Source organism: Bos indicus x Bos taurus, chromosome 4, assembly GCF_003369695.1.
Source record: "Bos indicus x Bos taurus breed Angus x Brahman F1 hybrid chromosome 4, Bos_hybrid_MaternalHap_v2.0, whole genome shotgun sequence".
NCBI lineage: Eukaryota > Metazoa > Chordata > Mammalia > Artiodactyla > Bovidae > Bos > Bos indicus x Bos taurus.
Genome location: NC_040079.1, coordinates 45,150,312 through 45,164,120, shown reverse-complemented (window position 1 = coordinate 45,164,120; position 13,809 = coordinate 45,150,312). Strand labels below are relative to the sequence as shown.

Below are 13,809 nucleotides of genomic sequence, written 5' to 3'. Positions count from 1 at the left end.
TGTAGCTCCTCATATCTAGAGCTATCAGATCCTCATGACTGACAAAAACCTTTTGTAAAATGTGTGCTTCATGGTATTGAACTCCCCCTTCACCAAAACCTTATATATAGACTTTCCCCCACTGCCGCTTTGGAGTAGTCTCTCAGAGCTATCTGAGATGCTGCCTCCAGGGCTGCAGTCCTCATTTTGCCCCAGATAAAACTCACAACTCTCAAGTTTTACATCTTTTTTAGTGTTGTTTAAACATCCCGTGTTTAGCACAGTTTAAGCAAATTTCAAAGCATAATCCAACGTGGTGCTACAGTGCTGAGGTACCAGTGTGAACGTCTGAGCCGTGGGAGGTTCTAAAGCTCCCCTACCACAAGAGCAGTGTGTATTTAAGAAATAAGTTATCACTATAAATAAGAGACTTGTCAGGGGAGTGTAATCTCCTTGGTTCTGTCTCGTCACAACAAAAATTTGCAGCGACGGACGTTAAAGCGTGCCACAGCTCTCAGACCGTGTTGTAGCTCTCAGCTCGACCATGTTATAGCTCTGACAGATCAGTGTTACAGCTCAGTTTTATTTAGAAAATAAAAGGAAAATATATCCTCAAGGCGTGAGGGCATGCCCACCCAAAAGACGCGAATAGAAGAAAGACAGCGAGCACGCGCGCGCGGGAGAGACCCTCCCCCCGGCCCTTTGGCGCCTCTTTATATAGGTTTTTTCCTTCCCCTGGGAACTTCCCTATGTAAACTGGGCTAGCCAGGAGTGCTTTTTGTTCTACCTGAAGTCCTCACTCCGGTCCTCGAACCTTCCTTTGTTCTATTTTTGCGGGCTTTTCCCTTCCTTGTCTTTTAGCCACCGCCATTCTGGACTCCTTTTTCCTATTCGACCTACCTAACAAGACTGATTTTATTTCCTATGGTCTAAAACAGAATTGGAAATACGTAAACACAGAGCTCAACCGGTGAAAACTCAGAGGCACTTCCGGCACCTGCGGCTTCGAATCCCAGCACTTCCGGCAGAGTTCGCGTCATCCCGAGCGCGCCAGCGGAAAGCCTGCCTACTGTCCGCAGGCGCGTCTCAGGCCCAAGTGGGCTGAACCCAGTACTGCGGTGGCGTTTCCCGCGGGCTAGGCTGGACTCTCCCGAGTCCGGTGCGGACGGGCTCCCGGCCCTTGCCACGTCCAGCCATGAAGTTTCGGGCCAAGATCGTGGATACCGCCTGTCTAAACCACTTCACGCGTGAGTAGAGGCCGCGTCAACCCTGGCGGCGGGGAGGACGGCAGAGGGCAGGGCGGGAGGCCTGTACGGAGCGATGCGCGCGGCCGGGCCCCGCGAAGAGGCTGGCGCGCTGCACAGGCTGGCCAGCAGGAGTTGACGCGGGCGCAGGTGCCGAGGGTTGTTTCTGAATTTTGATTCCTTTCGCGTGGCTGTTCTTAACCCGGCCAGTGGCTTCAGGACAACTTTATCTGGCGCAGACCGCCCTTCACAGCCAAGGCTCCGTGGTCCCCCTGCCCCAGCCGTGTCTGTCCTTGCCTCGACCCCTGCAGCACTCGGCGGCCCCGAGTGGACGTGGGAGGGAAGAAAGCGGCCAGTAGGCGCCAGTTAAGCTCCGAGTCTCGGTTTCCTTCTTCCAGGTTGTTGGGAGGCTGGCTTGACCCCAGCGGCATTAAAAGCCTCCCGGTAGGTAGAAGTGGAAACCTTGATTTTCCCACTGGGACGCTCACTGTGCGCAACTGGTAATTCTGCGCTAAATTGGTGTTTTGGATACGCAACGTACTTCTCAGTTAATTCTTTACTGGAACCTTTTTGCTATAGGGGGCTTCCCTTGTAGCTCAGTCGGTAAGGAATCTGCCTGCAGTGCAGGAGACCCAGGTTCGATCCCTGGGTTGGGAAGATCCCCTGGAGAAGGAAATGTCAAACCACTACAGTATCCTTGCCTGGAAAATCTCATGGACCCAGGAGCCTGGTGGGCTGCAGTCCATGAGGTTGCAAAGAGTTGGGCACGACTGAGCGACTACACTTAACTTACTTACTTTGCTATAGGAGTTAGTAACATGATAGCCAAGCTTGCCAAAACCTGCACTCTGCGCATCAGCCCGGATAAATTGAACTTCATCCTCTCTGACAGAGTGGCCAATGGAGGGGTGAGCATGTGGTGTGAGCTGGAACAGGTGAGTGGAGGCTCCTGAGAGACCTGCAGCCCGCCCCCTCCCCCACGCCGAATTCCACTGGAAAGGGCACAGATGTCCCCCCTCCTTTTCCTTCCTTTAGGAGAACTTCTTCAGCGAATTTCAAATGGAAGGTGTCTCCGCAGAAAACAATGAGATTTATTTAGAGCTCACATCGGAAAATTTATCTCGAGCCTTGAAAACCGCCCAGAATGCCAGAGCTTTGAAAATTAAGCTGACTAATAAACACTTTCCCTGCCTTACAGTTTCTATAGAGCTGGTGAGTAGGAAGCTACCATTTCTGAAACTTCCCAGGAATTAGAAGTAGTTATATAAGCCTTGGCTTTCTACAGGAGAAGCTAATTGGTTTTATTAAAATGAGAGATTGGTACATCACTGTTTTTTCATTGGAATTGGGTCCTCCTCATATTTAAATAGCATTGTAATCTCATAATCAGCAAGGATGCTGGTCTTCCTATGAAATAACACTTCTGCATCTTTCTTCTCAGATCTGCATATCCATTTCTTTTAGTGGTATTGTCATCTAGTCTAAAAACCATTTTTGCCTTTGAAGTGTTTGTGTGTCCCTCCCTATCCCCTCACTTCTGCTGCTAACACCTTTAAATGACCTTTAGTGTTCAAGGAATGCATTTCTCTTCCACCCTACTCCCAGCTGAATTTAATGCATGGGTCTCTTCAGAACACATGTACCGCACATGAGAATGAGGTTGACATTTCTCATGTGCTGTCCAGAGCCCTTCAAGTGTGGCTCAACCCACTGAAGAGCCACTTATCTGCCCTGAGTGGGTCTCCAGGTGTGTCCCATTCGTTCCCAACTCCCAGGCTTTGGTGAGGTTGGGTCTTCTACTTGGAGTCTGTGTTCTTCTCACTTGTTAAAGCCTTTTCTTCCTCTATTGCCCAGCACCAATGCTGCTTCCTTCCCTTATCCTGGCAACCTCTCCTTTATCCGTTCTGTGTACTTTATTTTTTCTGTGAGTATTATATTCAGTTTAATGCTCTTTATGGAGGAGGATATCTCAACTGTATTTTTTAATGGAACTGTAGTTGTTTTACAGTGTTGCATTGTTAATTTATGCCTTACAGCAAAGTGATTGAGTTGTACGTATATAAGCATTCTTATTTTAATATTCTTTTCCATTCTGGTTTATCTCAAGATATTGAATATAGTTCCCTGTGCTATGCAGTAGGACCTTGTTGTTTATCCATTCTATATGTAATGGTTTCCATCCACTAATCTCAAACTCCTAGCATCTCAAGGCTGTTCTGGCAGCCTCCTCCAGTCCTCTCTTTAGGTCTGATCTCGGAAGCTTGAGCATCAGCACACAGCTTCTGCCCACACGGTTGGACGTGTGTCTGAGGCTGGGAGTGTGGGGAAAGTGGCATCACCGGTCTGTGCAGGGCTGTCTTCATTCTGCCTTCTGTAAACTGCTTAACTGGACTCTCCTCCAAGGCTCCACAGCTCACCCTCTGTCCCTGCTGGTCTCCCTGCCTTCCTGTGAGAGGACATTCAGGGTGTGGGAACCTTTCTTCTTTCATAGCTCTCTCTCCCTGGGGTGCAGGCCCCATCCTGATTCCTTTCTGGTTCTTTTTTGTTGTTGTTACATGAAGATTTTCTTGTCCTTTCTGAAGCCTGAGGTCTTCTGCCATGTTTCAGTAGATGTTCTGTGAGAATCATTCCATGTCTAGATATGTTTTTGATGTGTTTGTGGGAGGAGTGAGCTCCATGTCCTACTCCTCCACCGTCCTCATCACTTGCTTCTTTAACTTCCTATTTCTAAGCTCTGTTAATACTTGTTGAATGGACGTTGGTGACTGAATTGAGAACACTTAGGTTTGGTATCAACATTTTTTGTCTTTCAGTTCTTTATTTTTTAAGTACTGATGTGTTTTAATTCTTCTCTTGGCAGTTATCCGTGTCAAGCAGTAGTCGTGTTGTGACACATGACATCCCTGTGAAAGTTATTCCTAGAAAACTATGGAAGGACTTACAAGAGCCGACGGTCCCAGATGCTGACGTGAGTGATGCCCGGCGTCACCACGTCTTAAATGGTGTGATTTGGATTCTCTGACTTTAAAGTCTTGCTGTAGGTTTTATTTGAAAGTTATATAGTACCTGAAAAGAGATAATCATATTTAAAAGATAGCCCAGGAACAAAAAATTGGAATGTTTTCATTTAGTTGTTTGCATCAATCATCTTAAAGTAGTGTTATATATAAGGCCACACTCTTTACAGTTAGGAGAGAGAAAGTCTTGCCCTGTAATGGCGCATAAGTAAAACTGAAGTAGCATTTTGGATGACCTGTGCATCTGTGGGAAGTAATGGCCCTAGGCACCAATTTGGGTTTCATAGAACGTGGTTTTTTCCTATGTCTTGTTAGGAGTATGTCCAAGGTGTGTGTAATAGCCAGAAGGAGAGGCTGCTTTAGTTCTCCTGACAGGAATCCCAGAGCCACTGGAAAGAAAGATGATGACAAAGGGTCCTTTGCCTCTTGTTCGTAATTTATTGAAGAAGAGACCATGAAGTAGCATATGGAATTTTTACTTGGCTTTTAGTAGATGTCTCTGCTGAGAAAAAGCCAGCATTGTACCCAGCACTGTTGTAACCCAGTCTGGGCATTGGTACAGAGTCTGCCCCCCAGTGTTTTTACACAGAGTAGGAACCTGCCCCCAGGTCTGGGTGTGAACCCCTTGGAGGATGGCCTCCACTGCTGCTGATTTTTACTCCCCTTGGGTGTGTGGGGGCATCTGAGCAGCAGGGCTACAGACCTGGAATGAGAGAATGGCCACATGGACATGGACGCCGAGGTCACCGAAGGCAGGTGTGAGTGAAGCTCTAGAATTATTTTTCTTTTTTATATTTTTAAGAAAGAACTTTATTCAGGCAATTTAAAAATAAGATTGCAGAGCAACACACATTCCAAACATAGGTAATGAGCGCTTGTCAATACTTGACTGTGTTAATATTTTAATACTACTGATCTTTCTCATTTGCTTTGTAGGTTAGTATTTATTTACCAGTCCTGAAGACTATGAAGAGCGTTGTGGAGAAGATGAAAAACATCAGCAATCACCTTGTAAGTTCTGACTTCTTTGAAAAGAGCTCCCAAGTGTGCAGTTTTGGCTGCATGTCCTCGGAGGAGCCTTGTCTGGTGGGGACTTGATGCCCTCCATTCATCATGTAGTGTCTGCGTGGGGTGTCCCTCAGCTCCCGGCTCTGGGGGCTTGGCTTGTTGTTGATAGCCTACGGTTTTACAGGTGAAACCTGCTCTGGATCTTCTCAACTCTCCTCTCTGATATTTGGCCTAGTCTCTCATATTTATGATATTTACAGTATGTTAACAATACATTCAATGGTTCTAACTTTCTTTCCATATGTTTTGGACAGCATATTATGTATTTTATCCGATAGTGTACATATTTTTTTTATGATCACCTGATGGTGGCAGTGCGTGGAATGTCGTATCTACTTGCCAAATGTCTCTATGAGTCCCAGACAAGGATTCCCCCAGGACACATTCCTCTTCCCGGAAGCAGCTCTTAGGCCAGGTAGAGGGGCGTGTTTACTTCCCTGTTTACATTGTTGATGTTTACCCTCAGTGTCAGTGAAACACTGAATGTGACAGTGATGGGAAGTTGTGAACAATTGTCCTTCACTCCTGAGGTTCTCCTGAATTCTTCAGTCACCCCCCGAAACTCATTTGATTATTTCCCTGTGTGTTTAGACACGACTGTTCACCTGATGAAACTTTTGCTTTTTAGCGTCTGCAGACTGATTACCTGCCACACGGCTGTCCCCTGCCGGCAGAACTGCTCTGGACCTTTGTCCATCCCCACAGTACTGGTGCTCTCCAAGCCTGTCTCTACCATTTCACGCTTGGCTGTTTCTTTCCCATCGTCCCCTGGAAAGCACTTAGCCCTTCTCACTGTTCATGGAAATTCCAGACATTCCCACTGTCGTGAATGTAAGCCCCTCCTCTGCCAAGCTGCTCTGTTCACTGCTGTGTGATAAGTTGTCTGCTAACATCTGGAAACCACTCCTGAACTGGCCGCTTCTTAAAAAGGGAAACTGTCTTAATCATCTCTGCATGACAGCCACTCACTGTGGGGTTGCCACTCAGCAGGCAGATAATAGGTGTTAGCGCACATACCTGGAATGAAATTTAGCTTCAGGAGATCTTTGGCATTACCAAAGTTTTCTGAAGCCTAGAAAATGTTTACGGACTGTTTTATTTCTGCAGTTGTGCTCCCTTGAGAGTAATTTCCTTTCATGACTTACTCTGTAGATTTCACTTTAATTTACAATGACTTCCCATGAAGTAGCGTGTGCCGTGCAGACATGAGTGTTCTCCTGTGCCTGTCCTGATGTTGATCCAGTTGTCAGGCTGGAGGCTTCTTTTGGGGATATCCTGGAGCCCTTGAGAGGCCCAGGAGAGAAAAGGCAGGGCAGTTAATTCAAGGACCCGGTTATTTGTTCTTTGTGTCCAGTGGAAATGAGTTGTCAAAGTAGCTTAGATTAAATCATCAGAAATTAAAAAAAAAATCATCAGAGGTGTTTTTCTCTTCCCTGGAATGTTTAAAAACAAGGATTTTGTGCAGTGGCTACTGCACTGTGAAATACTAAATGGAAAGTGATCAAGCATATGGAAAATTGGAGTAGCCAAGGGCATAACAATATTAACTTGAGTAACCAGAATTCTGTGTCTGAAGATGACAGGTGAGAGAATCAAGGAAAATGAGTAGGACTCAACATATTGAAAACATCTCCACCAGTCAGAGACCCAGCAGCCCTTGTTGAGACACCTTGCTTACTTCCTTTAGTGAGAGACGTGGCCAATGGGGGTGGGTCGTGCTTGTGACTCGGGTAAGAGCAGAAGAAGCAGGCATTGACTGCCAAGAGTCTCCATCAGGTTTTAAGCATTGGGATCCCCTTCAGACAGAATGCAAGTTCTAGTTCAGGAAGTCGGCAGTGGGGTCTAGGACTGATTTCTGACGAGCACACGGCGATGCTGTTTGTGGTGGTGCTCCATGGTCAGAGCAGTGCTGTGTTACACCTTACATGTTGTCTCGGCTTCATAGAAGCAGATTTGGGGCAGGAGGCATCATGATATGCTGGCAGAGCTGAGTCCTTGGAGCCACCCCTGACCCCCACTAAGTGGTGCACCCTGGTGGAAAGTGTTATCCAGCATAACAGTCACAGGGGCTCTGTTACTTTTTATCAGTTGAGATAATTTATGTTAGATTCCCAGTGTGTCTCATCACTATTCCATGAATGGTTGGTTGTTATCATTAAGGATATCTCTGAAAGAAGTCAGATCTCATCCACGCCCTTAAGAGCAGAGTATGTTGATATGGGTAATACTATAGATAACACTCACAAAATAAACACTGTGAGCAGTGTTTGGAGGGTCACTGGTGAATTCCTCCAGTAAATTTTGTTTGAGTGCTGCCCCGCACCAGGCACTGTGCTTGGAGAGATGGATCTAGCATTTGACTACTCAGATTTTAGGAATTTGAAGAAAGCATAAAAAGGTGTTTAAGTCTGGAGTGAATCTAGGACATTGTAAGCTGCTTTCCTGAATAAGTCTTTATAAAACTTGTTTTTCAAAAGCAGTGAACTTTACAGGTAGATACTAAGTGTGTGCTTATTTGAAACAGATGGATCTGTGTTATGTGTTAGCCTTACAGAGACCCTGTACACTGTATATTCACAAGTCCAGAATATGCACAAGGATTGTTTTACGTATTTCTTTTTAGGCAGGTATTTTTTCCAGATAATAGAGTGGGCTTAGAAACACCATGTATTTCTGGGAAGTGAGAGGATAAGCTTGATGAATTCTTCCCATTCAGAGGTACGCATACTAGATGATGCAACAAGGATGTTTGGAGACTGTTTCCTATATAAAGTCAAAGCCTTAGTAAGTTGAAGACATCTTTTTTGTTTTGTTGCTCAAATGAGAAATAGAGTTCACTACTTTTAAGGAGCAAGAATGAAAAATACTAAGTGGTACTCCTAAGTAAATCTGAGATTTAGTTGTGGCCAAGCCCTGTGGAACAGGGTGTCCTCACTCGTCCTGGGGCTTCTTCCCTCTTGCTGTACCTCTGCAGTGGCTCCTAGTGAAGCGACCACCTTTATCTGCAGTGGCTCGGTGGCAGTTTTGTATTGTTGGTTAAACAAAATGTTGACTTGCACACTGCTGCATGGGCTTTCCAAAGACCTGCCAGACTTTAGAGGTGGCCAGATATTGATATCAAAAGGCGAAATGTAGTGTGCTCTGGGCAAATGGCCAAAATCTTAAGCCATATCAAGGTATCTGTTTCTTTCTCTGAACTTCATTTCTAGATTTTGTGTAGTTTAGAGACCCTGTTGGTTGGTGTAGGGCAGAGTGCAAAATGAAAGAGCCCCTCTGATCCTGAGGGAAGTCATGGGCACTGTTGGGGTGGGAAGGGGCCACAGCGATCAGTCACCAAGCCCAGTTGCCCTCTGTCTGAGTGCAGAAAACACGGCAGCCACAGGGCGCCACAGCTTGGTGGAGTCCAGACACCTGATGGCATCTCTGGGTCTTTCTGAATTTGGAAATCTCACTTCCCAATGTCTGAGATTATTCTTTATATAAATGGTTATATTCTCCTAATATTCTGAAGCCTTTCTGGTTATGTTGAGTTGTAACAGATAGTTTGGTCCATTTGTAGAAATAAGGCAGTTAGCGAGCTTATCGCTTCACATTCTCTTCTGGTTCTCCTTGCTCTGTTTTATAGGAGTTGCACAATGTCTGCACTGTCAGAGCTGCTGGCAAGGCCTCCCCAGCCTCACCTGTTTTCAGAGCTTCCTACTGCGCTCTGCACGTCGAGGGGCTGCTCTCTGGAGATTTTTTAAGTCCCTGTGCTCAGGCCTTGTCTTCTCTCTATGGCTGATGCCACGTGGGGTTTGGTGCTGTCTGAAGTGTCCTGGGATTTGTGGGAATATTTTGTCACCTGGTTTGTTGGAAGCTGATGTCCACTTTTTTTTTCCCTTTTGCTTTTCTTAAGACTGTAAAATACTCAATTTGCAGATTATTGAAGCAAACCTAAATGGAGAATTGAACTTGAAAATAGAAACTGAGCTAGTGTGTGTTACAACTCACTTTAAAGATCTTGGAAATCCTCCATTAGGTAAGTTTCCTGGTACGTTATATTTTGCATGTGATAAATTGTTCAGATGACAAACCATACTGAGGTCTCTAGATGGAAAAGAATTGAACTTCGGGTGACTGTGTTTCAGGCTTAGGAAGGGAACACATAATGGAGTTGAGTCACTTGTTACTGCACTGTGGTGGGAAGGTGAACCTCCTGGACGTGAGAAGCTGGAGTGTGGGCCTGAGGGCTTCCTCGTTCCTCATCTGCAAAACCTAGGCTTGGGCTCAACAACGTCCAAGAGCCCTTCTAGCTCTTCACTTGCTGTGCCTTCTACCAAAAACTACAGTTTCTTACCTGGGTGGAGTCAAATGTAGATGATACTTTTTATTTTCTCCTGCTTTTTTGTGTGTGTATTAAAAAAGTAATTTTTTTTTTTTTAATTATTCAAGTATAGTTGACTTACAATGTTGTGTTGGTTTCAGGTGTATGGCACAGTGATTCAGTTATACATATATATGTTTCTATTCTTTTTCAGATTCTTTTCCCATATCAGTTATTACAGACTCTTGAGTATAGTTCCCTGTTTTGTATAATAGGTCCTTACTGTTTATTTTATATATAGTGGTATATATATACACATACACACACACACACATTGATCCTAAACTTCTAATTTATCCTTCCCCTTCACCTGTACTCTTCAATAACCATAAGTTTGTTTTCTAAATCTGTGAGTCTGTTTCTGTTTTGTAAATAAGCTCATTTGTATCAGTGTTTTAGATTCCACATACAAGGATATCATATGGTATTTGTCTTTCTCTGACTTCGTTTGATGATCTCTAGGTCCATCCATGTTACTACAGATGACATTATTTCATTCTTTTTTATGGCTGAATAACATACCACATCTTTATCCACTCCTCTGTGTTAGACATTTAGGTTGCTTCCGTGTCTTGGCTGTCGTAAACAGTGCTGGAATGGACATTGGGTTGGTTGAGTAGATTGGCTCAGGGATTAGAGTCGTCTGCTGCAGAGCTCACAGTGGTGGGCAGGCTGTGGGAGGGAGGTCCAACAGGGAACGACGCAAGAGGCCCTGGGAAGGTACTCACTCTGTGAAAACCATTTAGTCACCCGTGTGTTCTGAAGTAGGTCTAATAAGACTCTTTCCACTTTTAGAATTAAAATTACTTACTACCAGTTTGTTTATTAGAGACACATTGTAACTTAACATTGCAAGAGAATTTTACTTTATAGTGAAGAGCGTGCCTTGGAGCAAAGTGAAATCCACGTTAATAAAGTTTTGACAGTAGTTATATGAAGTGACTTGTTTTTGTGTTGCTCATTTTGTTTATTTTAGTAAATTACAAAGAGGGTCTTTGATACCTTCCCAGAGTAGAAAGGACGTTTTCTTCCCTTTCATTCCACTTTATAATGAGAGGGCTTGATTTAGCTGTATATGGTCTTGTTTTGAGGATGGTGTTTTGGCCCTACCGTAGGCCATTTGGGATCTTAGTTCCCCGACTGTCAACAGTGAAAGCATTGAGTCCTAACCACGGGACTGCCAGGGAATTCCCATAGCACAGTATTTCAAAGAGTCAATACTTAGTAAATGCTTGCTTGGTGAGTGGTCACATTTATATTATGCAGTGTTTCTGTAGGTTCTCAAGTCAGTGGTCAAGTAAACCATTTATTTATGTAAACAGTCATCGTGCAATCTCTCACTTCCCTGTTTCACTGGAAGATAATTGCATCTTAAAATGTTCCTATCATTTTAGCTTCCGAAAATGCTTCTCAAGATAGGAACTTGGAACAAATGGCTGAAGTGCACATAGACATTAGGAAGCTCCTGCAGTTCCTTGCTGGACAACAAGTAAACCCTACAAAGGCCACTTGCAGTAAGTTTGCCGTTTGATTTGTTTCTCATATTTCAAGCACTGTAATCAACTGTAGTCTTAGGCATTGTGTACAGTCTCTAAATGCAGAGACAGCTCGCTCACTGGTGGACTCCAGTGTCCTGAGTAGTCCCTGGCAGATGGGTCTGGACTGCCTCACCTGGTGTCATACATGAGTCTGCATCCACAGAGAAGCTGCGTATGGGCAGAGGCGCCTTGCCCATCTTGCTGTGTTACTCTAAGCTTATGTGTGCAGGGTCTCTGTCTCCATTGGGCTTGGATTTAAGTTTCCATCTCAAAGCATTTCTTTCTTTCCTGTGTCAGCCTGACCTGTTCCAGTTGTCCTTTGTCTTGTCATCTGTGCTGCCTGCTGACTTTTAATAGTGGCTTTTATTGGCGCTCTTAATTCCGGTTGGCCTTGTCTTTCTCTTTTTCACATGTTTTTTCACCCTTCAGTCCTTGATTACAGATGAGGAGACTCACTTGCTGAGACTTTTTCAAGGCTATGTCTGTTTGCTTGCTTTTGAGATCACAGCAATTGAAAGAAAACTGGCCTTGGTTGGCGGTGACACCTCTTTATTTGTGAATTCCAAGTCTGAACACTCAGCCACCAGTGAACAGAGCTGAGAAGGGTGACCCAGGAATATAGGATACCTAATAATTGTCAGATAGTCAGCTCTGTAGAGAACGAGTAGGAGATTCCCAAAGGTTCTCCAGTGAAGGAGGAGAGACCACTGGAAAGGAGTGGCATTAGTGCATGAGGACTGCACTGATGGTGTACATAGAAGGAGGAGTGCAGAAATCCACGATAGGGAAGGAGCAGTGAGAGCTGCTGAGTTGTGGGGCAGGGGCCAGGGGCTGCCTGCACTGCATCTGAAGAAGTTATGGTGTGGGCGCCCCTAAGGCTGAGAATGGGGGTGCACTGCTTCAGCACGAGGTCCTCCCAGGTTAAGTCGGTGCTTCTCAAACTGTCTGCGTGCACAGGGCTCCTTGGGGACCTGGCCCAGTGCAGATGCCTCTTCAGAGCTCTGGCTTGGGCCATTGAGTCTGGGTGATGCCCCATTGTGGGTCCTTGGAAGCCACTCCTCCTGTCTGCGTAGGGGAAGTGTAGGGAGTGGGGGTTGTGGCCCTAGCTTCCGGTGCAGGGAGGGGGACCAGAAGATTATGACAGCCAGAATCGAATTTGTTTCTTTCTTACCCCAAACCTTTTGTGCCAGTGTTTCTGGCTTTGTGACAGCATCCTCCAGGCTTGCCCACTTCCCATCTCTGGGCAGGGGTGGGAGCGCTTTCCCCAGCACCCTCGGTCTCCACTGCCACCTGTGAGTCCAGCACCTCTCCTGATGAGTGTCCTGCTGGTCCCTTGTGTCCCTTCCCGACTTGCCATTCTCTTGGGATTGGTCTCAGCAGCCTGCCGTGTGCTCTTTGTCTGCCTTTCTTCTGCCACCTGGCTTGATCTGGCTTCAGCTAGCTTTCCTTGGGCGTGGTGTGCCCCACTGCCCCTGTAACTTCTGCTCTCAGTGATATGGCCCTGGCAGCTGTGCTGCTTTCATGCTGTGGCAACACCTCGTCCTCTTGGTTGGCTTCTGCTTTGGGTCTTAGACCCAGTGCCTCATTGCTCATCCTAGGCTGCATGATGGCTGCCCTTGCAAACTGCCTCCTGCTCTCTAGTAAGACCCTATGTGCAATTAAAATAAATAAATTTATATTTAAAAAAAAGAAAAAAGACCCTACGTACTCGCCTTTTCTCAGCACATGCTGGGGACTCACTGGTGAGAAGCTGCTTTTTCCTAGAAGGATGTTGACTTGGGTACATGTGGTTTCCGGGAAGTTTGCCCTGTGGCTTTTGCCCCAGAGACCTCGGCCTCTTCCTTGGTGGAAAATGAGCTGGCCTGAGCCAGTCCCTTTGTTTAGCATCAGTTGGGATGGTGGAGACTGGTCACCTTGGGAGAGGCCTGGGTGCTCCAGGAGAGGCTTGGGGGAGAAGCTGCTGCAATGCTTAGGGGTGAGAGTGTATGTGCAGAATGGGTCTCTACAGTAAAGGATTTCCTTTCTCCTTAGATATTGTGAAGAACAAGATTGTTCACTTTGACCTGCTCCATGAAGACGTTTCCCTGCAGTATTTCATCCCAGCTTTGTCATAGCCCTGCCTTGTGGGCTTGGGAGCTCAGGGACCTTGGTTGGACCCACAGCAGTGGAACCCTGTTTTTTTCTTTTTTTTTTTTACTTTTTTCCTTCTATGATATTTTCAATAGAAATTGAATTAATGAGTTAATGAAACACAGTTGCATAAACATTTCTTCATATTACTTCTTTGTTCTGTCTGCTTTGTTTTGCTTTGACGATGTTGAAAGAAAAGTTAAAATTTATTTATTCAGACTTTAAACTTTTCTAACTGAAGTCGTGAAAATCTTCCTGTAGTTTGAATTGGTGTAGTAATCAAAATTGGCAAAAAAATAATGTTTGCCAAGCCTAGCACTTTCCCTCGAGGCATTGTTCAAGCTCAGCATATTGTTATGGGAACAGACTTGAAGCAATTAGGTTTCTGTGTACTTGGAGCCCAAGAAGGCGAGGTTGGCCCTCTTGCCACCTCCATCCTGTAGAGGGTCCCGGGGGGTCTGGGTACAGCA

The 13,809-nt window shown here is 45.4% G+C and overlaps 1 protein-coding gene across 2 annotated transcripts; it reads left to right on the top strand.

Moving 5' to 3' along the window:
* Positions 1 to 1,031: 1,031 nt before the first annotated feature.
* On the top strand, positions 1,032 to 13,488 carry HUS1 (HUS1 checkpoint clamp component). Of its 2 annotated transcripts, XM_027539305.1 has the most exons (8): positions 1,032 to 1,226; positions 2,031 to 2,158; positions 2,259 to 2,435; positions 4,084 to 4,191; positions 5,177 to 5,251; positions 9,227 to 9,326; positions 11,066 to 11,185; positions 13,241 to 13,488. In XM_027539305.1, the coding sequence occupies exons 1-8, from the start codon at positions 1,175 to 1,177 to the stop codon at positions 13,321 to 13,323; spliced, it is 843 nt and encodes a 280-aa protein (XP_027395106.1). In that variant the 5' UTR covers positions 1,032 to 1,174; the 3' UTR covers positions 13,324 to 13,488. The 2 variants fall into 2 exon arrangements, with proteins under 2 accessions (XP_027395106.1, XP_027395107.1); XM_027539306.1 differs by lacking the exons at positions 1,032 to 1,226; positions 2,031 to 2,158; positions 2,259 to 2,435; positions 4,084 to 4,191; positions 5,177 to 5,251 and adding an exon at positions 5,258 to 6,139 and having other exon boundaries at positions 9,204 to 9,326.
* The last annotated feature ends 321 nt before the right edge of the window (positions 13,489 to 13,809 follow it).

Coding starts and splice junctions, on each gene's coding strand:
- HUS1 (XM_027539305.1), top strand. CDS start 1,175: ATGAAGTTTCGGGCCAAGATCGTGGATACCGCCTGTCTAAACCACTTC. Junction 1,227..2,030: donor CTGTCTAAACCACTTCACGC/GTGAGTAGAGGC, acceptor ACTTTGCTATAG/GAGTTAGTAACATGATAGCC. Junction 11,186..13,240: donor CCCTACAAAGGCCACTTGCA/GTAAGTTTGCCG, acceptor CTTTCTCCTTAG/ATATTGTGAAGAACAAGATT.